This window comes from Oratosquilla oratoria, chromosome 7 (genome assembly GCF_046742065.1).
Source record: "Oratosquilla oratoria isolate Oo_2021 chromosome 7, ASM4674206v1, whole genome shotgun sequence".
Taxonomy (NCBI): Eukaryota; Metazoa; Arthropoda; class Malacostraca; order Stomatopoda; family Squillidae; genus Oratosquilla; species Oratosquilla oratoria.
The window spans coordinates 5,629,254-5,644,253 of record NC_134783.1 but is presented as its reverse complement, the minus strand read 5'-3'; the positions used below and the strand labels follow the sequence as shown (position 1 = coordinate 5,644,253).

The 15,000-nt window shown below is 36.0% G+C and overlaps 1 protein-coding gene across 2 annotated transcripts in view; it reads right to left on the bottom strand.

Moving 5' to 3' along the window:
• LOC143026973 (peptidyl-alpha-hydroxyglycine alpha-amidating lyase 2-like) overlaps positions 1-13,564 on the bottom strand; it is a 20,557-nt gene extending 6,993 nt beyond the window's left edge. Inside the window, exons 1-5 of one of the 2 annotated variants that reach the window (XM_076187770.1) lie at positions 13,245-13,564; positions 11,518-11,657; positions 11,225-11,417; positions 10,548-10,746; positions 5,766-5,972 (exon numbers count right to left, since the gene is read on the bottom strand). In XM_076187770.1, the coding sequence (XP_076043885.1) occupies positions 5,766-5,972; positions 10,548-10,746; positions 11,225-11,417; positions 11,518-11,657; positions 13,245-13,355 (850 nt within the window). In that variant the 5' untranslated portion in view covers positions 13,356-13,564. Of the gene's footprint in view, positions 1-5,765; positions 5,973-10,547; positions 10,747-11,224; positions 11,418-11,517; positions 11,658-13,208 lie in introns of both variants that reach the window. The other variant, XM_076187769.1, reaches the window with a different exon arrangement.
• Between the last annotated feature and the right edge of the window lie 1,436 nt (positions 13,565-15,000).

Below are 15,000 nucleotides of genomic sequence, written 5' to 3'. Positions count from 1 at the left end.
GATGGAAGAATCAATCAAAGAGACCGATCTTAATGAAATAAAAAAATAAGTGGAAACAGAAACGTGAAAGTCAAAAACTCTCATTCAAAGAAATAGTACAGCAGCAGGTAGAAGAAAATGCAAAGGAAACAGTGATTAAGGTAATCAAAGAAAAGGAAAACTGGGTGAGAGACACAGTGGATAAAAAGAAATGCATTGTGGTTCACGGTATCAAAGAAAAACACAATGTACACAAATACCAAAGAGAAAAAGAAGAGAAAGAAATTGCAAAGGAGATACTGAAAGCGATCGAGGACGAGGGTCAGGATTTGAAGAAGGAGATCGACGATGTGCATAGAATGGGTACATACTTAAAAGAAAAAAACTAAAGGCCAATGAAAACCAAACTAAGGACTCAAATGATAGCTGAAGAGATACTACCAAAAGCGGCAAAATTAGCAAACAGTAAAAATTACAAAAATGTGTGGATAAAAAAAGGAAATGAACGAAGAAGAAATAGAGAAAGATAGGGTACTGAGAAATGAAGCTAAGAAAAAAAAAACAAGATAAGATCGGAGACTGATTTTTTATTTTTATTTTATTTATTTATTTATTTACTTATTTATTTATTTTTTCTTATTTCTTTTATTTTGGAAAGCACTGGATCTGAGACTGAGACAATGGAAACATAAACCATAAAAGAGAAGAAAATAAAAATCTAAAAGTTGCATACACAAACATAGACTGTATGATTTTTGGAATAAATTAATTAAACAACTATTTGTCAATAGAGAAACCAGATATAATGGGAATTGTGAAGACAAAACTGAAAGATCCTATACAATCAACTATGGTAGAACAAGGTTTATACAACCATTGGTCGAAAAATAGAATGGATAAACAGGGGGGAGGAGTCATGCTATTGACTAAAAAGGGCATAAATGTGATAAAGACAGCAGAAGGTAAAGAAAACGTGGAATTGATCACAATAAAGGCGAAAATAGCAGTATGAGAAGCAAAATGTTTATAGTTGTATATGTGCCTCCAAAAACTAAGGGCTTGGTCTGACAGTGAACACTCAAAATTACTGGAAGATGCAAAGAATTAATTAACTGAGACGCTGAAATATGGTGAAAACATAGTAATTATGGGCGACTTTAACGTAAAGGAAATAAATTGGGAGGAACTCTGGGGTAACATCCTACTGGATCTGACGATTTATCATATATTGACTCAATGGGTCAAAGAAAGCACTAGATATAGACACAATGAAGAACCATCGAGACTAGACTTGATATTCACTTCTGAGCCTGAAATTGTGGACGAAATGAACTACAAGACACAAATTGGGAAGAGTGACCACATACTAATAGAGTTGGAGCTTAAGGAACAAAATGATGTGAGAAGAAATGAGAAACACAGAGAAGGAAGATTAATGTACAGCAAAACTGACTGGAAAACTTAGAACTTTTTTTCAAAGCGCTAGCTGGAATTTTTTTTCAAATGATGAAACAAAGATGGAAGAGAAATGGAACATTTTTAAAGAAAAATACAAGAAGGGAACAGATAAACATGTACCTACGCAGAAACAAAAAAAGTGTTTACACAAAGTGTTGGTATAACAAAAAGAGTAGTGATGCTAAAGATAGAAGAAACAAAGCCCGGAAAAAAATGAAAAAAAAGACAAAAAAGTTACTAAATGGCAAACAGACATCAAACTGAGAAGTGAATATGTAGATATACGTAGAAAGAAAAACAAAACATGAAAAGGATATGGTAGATAAATGCAAAGACCAACCTAAACTATTTTACAGATATGTAAACGACAAACTAAAAGACAAACATGAAATAGTGAAACTGCGTGAAGGAAACAAAGAATATATAGAAGATGTAGAAATGGCTGAAGTAATGACAGACACTTTAGGTCTGTATTTACAATCGAAAGCTCACAAATGTGGGATGAAGGGCAGCAAGAAGGATCCCCCAAAATGAAAGAAATAACGGTGACACAGAAAGAAATAAGGGACCAAATAAAGAACCTTGACGTCAGAAAGTCATATGGGCCCGATGGAATAGCGAACTGGATATTGAAAGAATGTATAGATGAACTTACAAATAGAATACACAAGATAATTGACTTCTCACTCAAAGAAAAAGTACCACAAGATTGGAAAAATGCAAATATTGTACCAATATACAAAAGAGGAGATAAAGAAAATCCCACAAACTATAGACTGGTACCCCTTACAAGCACAATTACAAAAATATGCGAAAGAGTCATTAAAAATAAATGAATTAAATACTTGGAAGAGAACAACATACTAAACCCCAAACAATTTGGATTCAGAAGTGGAAGATCATGTCCTACAAACTTAATATGCTTTTACTCAAGATTAATAGAAATAGTACAAGAAAGAGATGGTTGGGCAGACGTTGCCTTCTTGGACTTACAAAAGGCTTTTGACAAAACACCACACAAAAAGCTACTAAGAAAAAAATCAAACAACAGGTGGAATACAAGGAAATCTATTGGAATGGGTGAAAGATTTCTTGAACGGAAGAAAAATGAGGGTGATACTTAGAGAAAAAAACTAAAATTGGGTAGTTATGATAAGCGGAGTCCCCTAAGGCTCTGTATTGGCTCCGATAATGTTTGCTGTTTATATAAATTACATGGATGAAGGCATGTAATGTTATATGAACTTCTTTGCAGATAATGCGAAACTATTGAAGAGATTAAATACAGATGAAGGTTGCAAATCTTTTCAAGAAGACCTGGACAAAGTCTGGAAATGAAGGAAAAGAATGAAGTGAATTTCAACATTAAAAAATGTAGTATAATAGAATTTGGAAAAAGCAAAAATAGAATCTCCGGTCAATATAAAATTTGTACAAAGGAAGTTATAAAACTAAACTCAGAAAGGGACCTAGGAGTAATTATCTCAAAAGACATGACACCAGACAAACATGTCAACAAAATAGTTGGAGAAACTTATACCTTAATAAGATCAATGAAAGTGGCCTTTGACTACATGGATGAGGAAATGGTAAAGAAGATACTAGTTACACTGGTAAGACCAAAATTGGAATACGCAGCGTCTCTATGGACGCCTAGTACAAAAAAGAAAAAAAGAAAAAGATAATAAAGAAACCGGAAAGAATTCAAAGAGCAATGACAAAGATGGCACCAACACTTTGCAATTTGATATACGAACAAATATTGGACAAACTAAACTTATCAACCCTAGAATAAAGAAGAGAAAGAGGTAATTTAATAATCATCTACAGAATTATGAAAGGGATGGATATTCTTGATAGGGATGACCTACTAAAATGGGACAGAAGAAATACAAGGGGACACGAGGAGAAACTTAAGAAAGACAGTTACAGAAAAGATCTGAAAAAACAGCTTTCCACACAGAGTAATAGATATATGGAACAAACTGAAAGAGGAAAGAGTGAGTGCTAAAACTATACATAATTTTAATAAAAAACTGGATGCGGAAAGATACAACTGCGGTTCACTACGAGTATAGCGCTCCTCCCGCAAAATACAACTAGGTAAATACAACTAGGTGAATACACACACACACACACACACACACACACACACACACACACACACACACACACACACACACACACACACACACACACACACACACACACACACACACACACACACACACACACACACACACACACACACACACACACACACACACACACACACACACACACACACACACACACACACACACACACACATACATATATTCTGTTAAAAACGACACCAAAAGAATTGTTGATTAACTTTTTGTTTTGTGCGCTGTATTTTCTTGTATTATTTTCTTGTATTTTGTTTGCTGTGTGCCGTATTTTTGTGTTCATTATACCTTTTGTGTTTTTTTATGGGTTTTGGAAATTTGATTTACTCCCTCTCCCGCTACCAGAAATCTACTTTTCGCAAGCTTGAAAGCTCACGGAAAAAGTTATTGAATATTTCTTTTGCTGTTGTTTTTAACTGTATGTGTGTGTGCGCATAAGGTCACAGTATTACCCATAGATCGGTCATATACGAGCTCTGAGCCCTCTTCCGGGAGGGAAATAGCTGTTGATCACGAGTCCAACACGTGATCCAAAAGTCATGGTGAATCACACACACGTGCACACACATATATATGCATGTATATATATATATATATATATATATATATACATATATACATATATATATATAAATATATACATACAAGCAATCACACCACCGTCATACAAAAATGCAAAATAAACACAGGAGAAGAAAACTTGTAGACAGTAAGTACTTTCGTATATTACATCTTCAGACTAAATGACAGAAATACAGAGTTGTGTTTAAATGTAAGTATCAGGTAGCAACCATTGTATTGTCTCCCCTTTCCCCCCTATGGTTGCTAACTGATACTTACATTTAAACCCAACTCTGTATCTTTGTCATTTAGTCTGATTATATATATATATATATATATATATATATATATATATATATATATATATATATATATAATTTTTTTGGGCAAAGTCTTTCTCGTAAACAATTCCTGTTAAATGCCAAAGCACAAGTGGTGTCAATGATTTTAAGAGAACATTTCTCTAACTCTCTGTATATACTTTTTTCTTCATAATTCAAAATCTGCAGGAAATAGTGAAAGGCTTCAGAATGTTGATTCATTTTACCGACAGCTGTTTCAATCATTACAAATGGTCATCTTCAGGGTAATACACTACATCAAATAAAACATGGGTATATAAGGCCGAGTAAAAACGGCAGGGAGAGGTCACTTTTATGTGGGAATCTGTCTACTCTACTAAGACGGAAAGAGTAACCAGGCCAACTTCCCGATGTGGGATTCCGTCTCGGTAGTCTAGACACAATCCCCATGAGGGTTTTTGTCTCGTGGTGGCGGTCTGTATTTTCTATTGGAGGGGAGGACATAATCAGATGATATCTGTACATTTAAAATAGACTTTGGTAAAGCGATGCTCACTGCCTCAGCTACTACTAAACTTCCATAATTGTTATCATGGTGGATGATCGTTGTATCTCTTATGACATCTACTAGGGGTGGCTTTTTATCGTGGGTATCAACAAAATGTTGGTGGATGGCTCCGTTGTTACGGTGAGCTTGCAGTCGTCCTCTTAAGGTCGTGAGGGTATGGCCGACGTAGCTAACATCGAAGGGCTTGCATGCCTCTTCAGAACATTTGATTTTATATACTACGCCGGGACAAAACCCCACATTGGGATTGTGTCTAGACTACCTGGACGGAATCCCACATCGGGAAGTTGGCCTGGTTACTCTATCCATCTTAGTAGAGTAGACAGATTACCACATTACAAGTGACCTCTCCCTGCCGTTTTTACTCGGCCTTATATACCCATGTTTGTCTTGATGTAGTGTATTACCCTGAAGATGACTATTTGTAATGGTTGAAACAGCTGTCGGTAAATTGAATCAACATTCTGAAGCCTTTCACTATTTCCTGCAGATTTTGAATTGTGAAGAAAAAAGGATATACAGAGAGTTAGAGAAATGTGAAATTTAACAGGAATATATACATATACATATATGTATATATATATACATATATATGTATATATATATATATACATACATATACTTATATATATATGTATATATATACATGTATACTGTATGTATGTGTGTGTCATAGCTGCATGAATGATCTAAATTTCATCACCTTGCTACAATGAAACAGGGCAAATTATAGTAGATGATACTAACGGAGGGCGGCAACATCGTAAATTCTCTTGTAGTTGTCTTCTTGAAGAACGAGAGGGTTCTGACCGAACTCGGCTGGATTCACGAGTCCTGCGGTGACACAGAGGACTCGGCGGTGCTCTCGATCTGCGACACAAAGGGCGTCGCGGCTCTGGTCGAGGGTGAGGCCATGAGGCACGTAGAGGCTGTGAGGTGAAGTCACTTCGGTGTCTGCGAAAGAAATATATATATAATTACCGATTAAACAAAAACAACCAATATGGGTCTGATGTAAAGATGGATATGATGTACGGAAAGAGATAGAGGCATATATACACAGGCAAACATGGGCACAGAATTTAAAGAAGGAAAGCATAAAGAAGTAATTGAAGTTGGAAATGTTTCACAATTTCTTTGGCGAAAATTGTGAATACTTAAACATGATCAATTAATTTTTAGTTGAAATGATATCCTTGTGAAGCAATTGAAATATATATAAATATATATTACTACAACATTTAATCTTATATCTATGTTATAGAATGTCTATCTATTTTGTATTGTACAATCATATAGAACTTAGTCCTTCGAATATAAGGAATTTTTGTGACTGAATTTTTGCCAGAAACCTTAACACCCTTTGTTCGGTCAATGAAATCACCGGATGCATTCTGAAATGTTTTCCTAGGTAATACCAATTGTTTACCCGATGGTGAAGTTTCCCCAATTGACATGTTTTAAGGATTTACATAACTACTTAGTAAGTTATTGAAGTAGTATTTGTTCTACTAAAACATATCTCTTACCAAGAGTCATTAGGATCAGTAAGGAGATTATGAATATAAAGAATATGATTGTTTACCAGATGAGAGCCTTTGGAAGATGTTTCCAAGTTGAATGAATTAGCTGACAGCGTGTTACGTCTATGGTCCATAGAAGACTGTAATGATTTTATGATGGCATAACACAACCTGAAGATATGCCATCATGTCAACGTTTTTAATCCTACCAGAGAGAATGATAAAACCAGCCTTTCCTCTAAGCCATGGTTCTCAAACTGTGGTACGCGGGTCTACCGGGGAACTGCGCACGAGTTTTTAATTTCGTAAACAATGGATGGATGTTTAAAAACTGTTTCCATAAACGGGTCTAACAATTCCAATTCAATGATTTTTCTGTAGGTCAAAAATTACCTAGTATTTATAGATAGATAGATAGATAGATCAGTCGGTCAGTCAGTCATGGCGGCCCATCGTTGCCGATGACGACGCTGTTCTGCATCCGTTTGTGAAGATGATGAGTTTGTAAAGATGATGAATTTTAACGATTGTGTCGTTCATGCCATCGTAGGTGGCTGTTGAGTCCAATGGGGGAGCTGTAAATCTTATCGCATTTGTGGCAAAGGTGTTCTTCGCGAGGAGTAGCTTGTGCTCCAGCCATACGTTGGTGATGTTTGGAGCGGTTTCCGGCTCTCTTTCGTGAAGTTTCGATTGCAAGTCTGTTAGTTCCGCACGTACATACTGTCCTCTAAGTCTGTCTGTCTACTGCTAGTGTCTCGAGCTCGTTTGGATTTATATTGCGTTTTTTGAGTAGGTCTTTACAGTGATCTTTGTATCGCTTCTCGGTGCCTCCCACGCTTCTACTTCCTGAGGATAGCTGACCATACAACATTTGTCTTGGAAGCCGATGTTCGGGCATTCTGATAGTATGCCCCAACCAGCGGAGATGGCGTTGCGCCACGAGGGTTTCAATGCTGCAGAGTTGAGTTCGGTGGTATAACTCATCGTATGTCATCCTATCCATCTATGATATACCTAGTATCCGCTGGAGATATCTGGTGTGAAAATTCTCCAGGGTGCGGATCTGGCGTCTATACGCAGTCCAAGTTTCTGAGCCGTAGAGCAGGGTGGATATATATACGGCTTTATATACTGCTGCCTTGGTGTCTATTCTGAGGTTGTTATTTGAGAAGACTATGTCTCTGAGGCGGCCAAAGGCAGTGGAGGCAAGATTGATTCTTCTTTGGATATCCAGGTCCACCGAGCAGTCTGAGTGGACGGCGCTGCCAAGGTATGTGAAATGTTCTATTGTTTTAACGGGTTCTCCATTGACGAGAAAAAGGTGAGGTGTTTCAGGTGGATGTATAGTTTGAACAAGTATTTCTGTCTTTAAGGTATTGACTCTGAGACCCATGGCAGCATAAGTGGAGGAAAAGACATCAAGGATATTCTGCAGATCTTCGGCGTCATGCGCAACAATGGCACAGTCATCAGCATATTGCAGTTCTATTACCTGCGTGGAAGAAACTTTAGTTCTGGCGTGCAGACGTCGGGTGTTAAACAGGCTGCCATCTAGCCGGTGTTGAACGCTTATGCCAGCATCTTTTCCCAGGGCGGCATGAGTGAGGTTTATTAGGGCAAATAAAAAGATGTTAAAAAAGGGTGGGTGCAAGGACACAGCCCTGCTTAACACCGACCTTTACTTCAAACGGTTCTGAGAGTGCGCCGCATACATGAACCCGTGCTTGCATCCCTTCATGCAGGCCTTTGAGCACAGAGAGAAAATTGGGAGGGACTCCCCTCTTTTCGAGAAGCAACCATAAAAGGGGATAAATAGATAGATAGATAGATAGATAGATAGATAGATAGATAGATAGGGTACCCAGACTTTTGGCCGAAAGACATATGGCCGACGGACATTTGGCCTAATGGACATTTGGCTTAGTGGACATTAGGCCTAATGGAAATTTGGCCGAATGTACATTTAGCTAAGGGACGTTTGGCCGAAAAATTATAGTAACAGCCAATACTTTAAAGTATATTGTAAAAACGCATTTGATTAAAAAAATTGATTTGAAAAATTGAACACGGTAAAATGAAAATATTAAAACTATACATGAAATGTAAAACAAGTAAACTTGTGATTAACATCTGATAAAAATAGCTAAAGTTTACAAAAAAAGAAAAAGTCACAGTGATATAGTAAAAAGTGGAAAAGTAAAAAAACTAATAAAAATATTTGAAACTAACACAATAAAAATGGAAATGATAAATTTACAAACTTCAAAAAGGGTACAGCAGAGCTTAATGTCCAGAACAGACGTAAAATTCAAACTGAAGGAATTCATAGTTCACTCGCTCATATAAACATGAGCGAGTGAACTGCATGTTTAACCAATAAGGTGAAGGACTGAGCTAGTAGTGTTGTTTAAGTTTGGTGAATTCAGAATGGCAGTTACAATAAATACATACAATTCAGTATTTTAAATATCTTATTCGTAAACTGGCTAATTTTCAGATAAAAAATTCTTTGTGTTAAACACAGACAGACAGACAAATATGAGAGTGAGAGAGAGAGACAGTAAGAGTGAGTCCACTAAGTCAAATTTCCATTAGTCAAAATGTCCAATAAGCCAAATGTCCCTTAGTTAAATGTCCATTAGGCCAAATGTCATAGTTCACTCGCTCATATAAACATGAGCGAGTGAACTGCATGTTTAACCAATAAGGTGAAGGACTGAGCTAGTTGTGTTGTTTAAGTTTGGTGAGTTCAGAATGGCAGTTACTATAAATACATACAATTCAGTATTTTAAATATCTTATTCGTAAACTGGCTAATTTTCAGATAAAAAATTCTTTGTGTTAAACACAGACAGACAGACAAATATGAGAGTGAGAGAGACAGTAAGAGTGAGTCCACTAAGTCAAATTTCCATTAGTCAAAATGTCCAATAAGCCAAACGTCCCTTAGTTAAATGTACATTCGGCCAAATATCCATTAGGCCAAATGTCCACTAAGCCAAATGTCCATTAGGCCAAATGTCCGTCGGCCATATGTACGTCGGCCAAATGTCCTTCGGCCAAAAGTCCGGTCACGGATAGATAGATAGATAGATAGATACATACATACATACATACATACATACATACATACATACATACATACATACATACATACATACATACATACATACATACATACATACATACATACATACATACATACATGCATGCATGCATGCATGCATGCATGCATACATACATACATACATACATACATACATACATATATACATGCATACATACATACATACATACATACATACATACATACATACATACATACATACATACGTACATACATACATACATACATACATATATACATGCATACATACATACATGCATACGTACATACATACATACGTACATACATACATACATACATACATACATACATACATACATACATACATACATACATACATACATACATACATACATACATACATACATGCATACATACATACACACATACATACATACATACATACATACATACATACATACATACATACATACATACATACATACATACATGCATACATACATACATACATACATACATACATACATACATACATACATACATACATACATACATACATACGTACATACGTACACGTACATACATACATACATACATACATACATACATACATACATACATACATACATACATACATACATACATACATACATACATACATACATACATACATACATACATACATACATACATACATACATACATGTATATATATATATACATATATATATATATATATATATATATATATATATATAATTTTTTCTTGAAAGAGTGCCATTTGGGAAATTTTGATCATAGGGTATTCAAGACTTGTAGTCATGACCAAGGGGCGCAATGAAAAAGAGTTTGAGAACCACTGATGTTACAGAAGGGGTTACCCATCAATTTACATAGCTTTTCATTGGAAATACTCACCCATTCTTCCGAACTGAGCCTGCAGTGTTCCGTCAGGGTGAAAACGAAGTATTCTGGCGTTGCAGTATCCATCGGAGATGAAGAACTCCCCTGACTCGGCAACAGCCACTCCGGTTGGCTTGCAGAAGTGACCGTCGTCGCTCCCCGGGTGGAAAGCTTCGCCCAAAATCAGAGCAGGTTCGTCTTGATTGGGCTCGTACTGGGAGGATAACGAGCAAAATACTACAGTACTTTTGTGATGGGGAATACAATAAAATGCAACAATACCATGTCAGGTTAACATTTCCGGTTATATTGTAGCGCGTCTACAGAAAAAATATGACTCATGTTGTCTGCATGAAATATATATTAGAAATGTCTGCGGGAGATGCTCACATGAAAGAAAAGAAATGCTTCCGGGTCTTATCTAGAGCTACGATTACACTTGTCAAAGGACTGGTTACACTCCAACCTTGGACGTAATCCAACTAAATTGTTGAAATCCAGTTATTTCGTTGACCAATGTAACCGTAGCTTAAGCTGTGTTTTCGAGTGTCACAAAAGTCTGATTGTCTATATATATAAAAAAAAAAAAAAAAAATCCAGAATCCCTGAAGATATCATATAATAAGAAAAAAGTGATCAGTTTCATTACGCTGTTTTCCCTACATCATCCATCACATTTGTCATATACTCACCTTGAATACTTGATGAAGTGCCACATCGGTGAGCCACATGTTCCCATTCGAATCGATTGTGATACCGTGGGGTAGATAGAAACGTCCTTTTCCCCAGGTTTTGATGACTTCGCCTGTATCCTGGTCCAGCGTTAACACGGGGTCAACATCAATAGCAGCAGTTCCTTGGTAGTGATGCGTAGCATTGAACGATCTTAAACGAAAAATATTGAGATAAACAGTGAATGAATTCTTTACATACAAGAACTCTTGTTCATTTTTTTTTGGGGGGGAGGAGGTTTCTCTGTACTCACCCATAGTCCCAGATGTGACCTCCACGATGGAAGATCACGGGGTTGTCGTCGAGGTCAACGCTGACTCCTGCCACTTCCCCGAGGGCCACCGTGGGCCCCCAGCCACGGACCTCTCTCGGGTGGGCGATCCGGACTGGGTTCTGGAACGAAAGGTGTCGTCACAAACAAAGCTAAAGTTTTGACAACTGGAACTGTAAATTACTACAACTTGAGAATGAATATAAATTATTTCCAGGGAAACAATGGAGAGAGAGAGACAGAGGAAGAGAATGAGAGAGAAATTTGATGATTAAACTCAGCATATACGCGATCCTTATTATTATAGAACTTTTACTTGCACACTCATCGACTCAGTGGCTGCTATTGCACCCGTTCCTAGAGATCACAGAAATGATTAAACTTGTCATAAGTCATAAGACAGTGTGATGAAATAAGTCTGATGATGAAAATTTGGGTATTAACTGTATAAAACAAGTAATCATGAGGGCAAGAAATACCTGTGTCATCACAAGAGGCAATTTTCTTAGTCTTAAAATTGAGAGGAAGCTTTGGATGTATCTCCTCCCCTCTCAAAATAATGACCACTTCTCACCAAAACAGCAACAAAATGGGAGTAAGGTTTAAATAATCATATGTATGTATTCTTATCCCCTCTCAGCTGTTTTACATTTCTCTCCTTGCACTCATTTACCCTCCTACTGAATTTCTTCTATTCTCGTTAAATTAGAGAAACACTGACGTTCTGATGATCTATGTAGATGATCGCTCAAAACTGTGAATTTTTCTTTTGATTACAATCCATCATATTTTTCTAATAATTATGTATTTATTTACTGGTTTATCTATTTTCATAAGGGTTCTTTTACTGATATACCCCTTGCCTACTCTCATGTCCCTCCTTCAAATTGTCCTTCGTTGGTTTAATTTTCTTCTGTGTATTTATCGACAGCTCCTTTATATCCTTCGCCAACACTTGTTCCATGTCCTTGTCATTCTCTTTTATGCAATTTCATGTACTACTGTGTTGTACTTTGCGTGAGTTTCTCCCCTGTGTTGTGAAATTGTTGTCTTTGTTATCATTATTCCTGAAGTTTGTCTTTGAAGTTGACTTTGTTATCATTATTCTTGAAGTTTCTGCCCTGTGTTGTGAAATAGTTGTCTTTGTTATCATTATTCCTGAAGTTTAGATCTTGGAATATTATTGGATATCACTATTGCTAACCAATGCCATTATCATAGATAATGTTATCAATTGTATTACCAGAGCGTTATGAATATCTTTTCATAAGATTCTAATGATATGTGTTAATATTTCTTTCTATTGCTGTTTGGGTGACTTTTTTTTTTTTTTTTTTTGCTACATTAGTGATACCGTTGAAATCATGTCTATTAGGATTGGACTGTTGATATTTTTATACTCAATAATTCTTTTAATACTATTAACAAATTCCTTTATGTGTGATATTATAATCCGTGTCAATGTTTGTTACAGAGCAGTTCTATTATTGGTATTCTATTAATGTACTCAGTACTTTCATCATGGTAAGAAATTATCAAGGACAATTCATACCTAATGTGACTCAAATATTGATATTCTCTAAGGAAATTTGACACCTCATGTGACTTCTGAATGGTTTGAGACAATTTATAGTCATATAAGAGTCACCAAAAAGGAAAAACTGCAAACCAACCTCTCTGTGCAGGTGGTTGTCGAGTAGGTTCCTCACCTCGGAGTAGAAATCGTCGTTAAACTCGAAAATGGGAACATTTCGACACGACACCTGGATCACCGCGAACAGTAAACATATGGCACCTACACCAAACCTCACCGCTTTCATGGCTCCACACAAGATTTGTATAATATTAAATGACTCTTGTAGACTATGAATTGGGACACAGTTGTAGTCTTTGCACGGTCTACAGTGTGGGTGGGAGTATGTTACGTGGTTATTATGAGTAAGTTTCAAAACATCTCTACGTCTCCCTTCTCAGTCAACTACGGTGTTGTCCTGCGGATATGAATGGGCATTGATCAGTTTCGCAGTCGACGACTCGAGTTACGTCTGCGCAGACGGGGACAACTTCTTCCTCCAGTACCGGATGAGATTTAGTTCATTCATGAAATCATTCGAATTTGTTTATGCACATATATTATAGGCTTGGGATAATGTATTATTTTACTTTTGTTCAAGAGACCAGAGTGTAACAGGAAAATTTGATAAATAAAAGAATGAACAAAATACGAAGGATAGCTGGAGACTACTCCTGCATCGATCCGGTTACCATAGTAGCACCCGTGACGTCATCAGTTACGGTGACGTCATGGAACCTAATGTCAGCACAGGTATATGAGTGATACATATTTGGCGAGATTGTTGTTACAGTCCATCATGGTTTTTTTAATGGTTATGTATTTATTGACTGGTTAACTTATTCTCACAAGCGTTCGGACCATGCCTTTAAAATGAATGAACAGTAGTTTAGGAATCATGGCATTACTGAAGTATTGATAACAAGTACAATATATACAATTCATGTTTATTTTTTGTTTGTTTGACGCTTTAGATTATAATCCTTATCAGTGCTCACTTACAACTTCCAAATATTTTTGCGACCGGCAATAATCTTATATATATATATATATATATATATATATATATATATATATATATATATATATAAATGTATATATATATATTTCTAAATATATATGTATATATATATATATATATATATATATATATATACAAACGTCTGGTAGATATATATATATATATATATATATATACGTATATATATATGTATATATATATATACATATACATATATATATACACATATATATTTACATATATATATGTACATATACATATATATATATTTAATCTGTATATATATATATATATATATATATATATATATATATATATATATTAGTTGAGAAGAAAAGCGACGGAACGTATAATAGTTTAGAACTTCAGAATGTGATAGTTGCTGAGGCATATATCATATGATCAATTTGCTATTGAATCATTCAGTAAGCTAACAGGATTCGTAACCGATAAGTTCACACATTTTCTCTATTCTCTCTCTTTCTCTTTCTGTATATACTTATGTGTGTATACACATACACACCGTAAACATCTCTTCGTTTGTGCTCCGTAGAAGAGGAAAATTCTTGTTATACAACGAAAGAAGGAAGCCTGGTTTGTATTGAATGGGATGGGGAGCAATTGTGGGTGTCCACAATGAATTCTCCACAGTGCTAGTTTGACTTAATAAGAGAAAATGCAGGAAAACTGCGATAGGTTTGAATCGAAAGATGACTCGATAGCAGAGACATCTAGGGGGACCACGCCGAAGTACAATGTAAATAGACAAATTGAAACACCAACGAGAAGATGAAAGTTTGTGGTGATTTATGTGCCCCCCAAAACGAGCCTTTGGAAAGAGAACGAGCATGTGAAAATGCTAGAAGATACG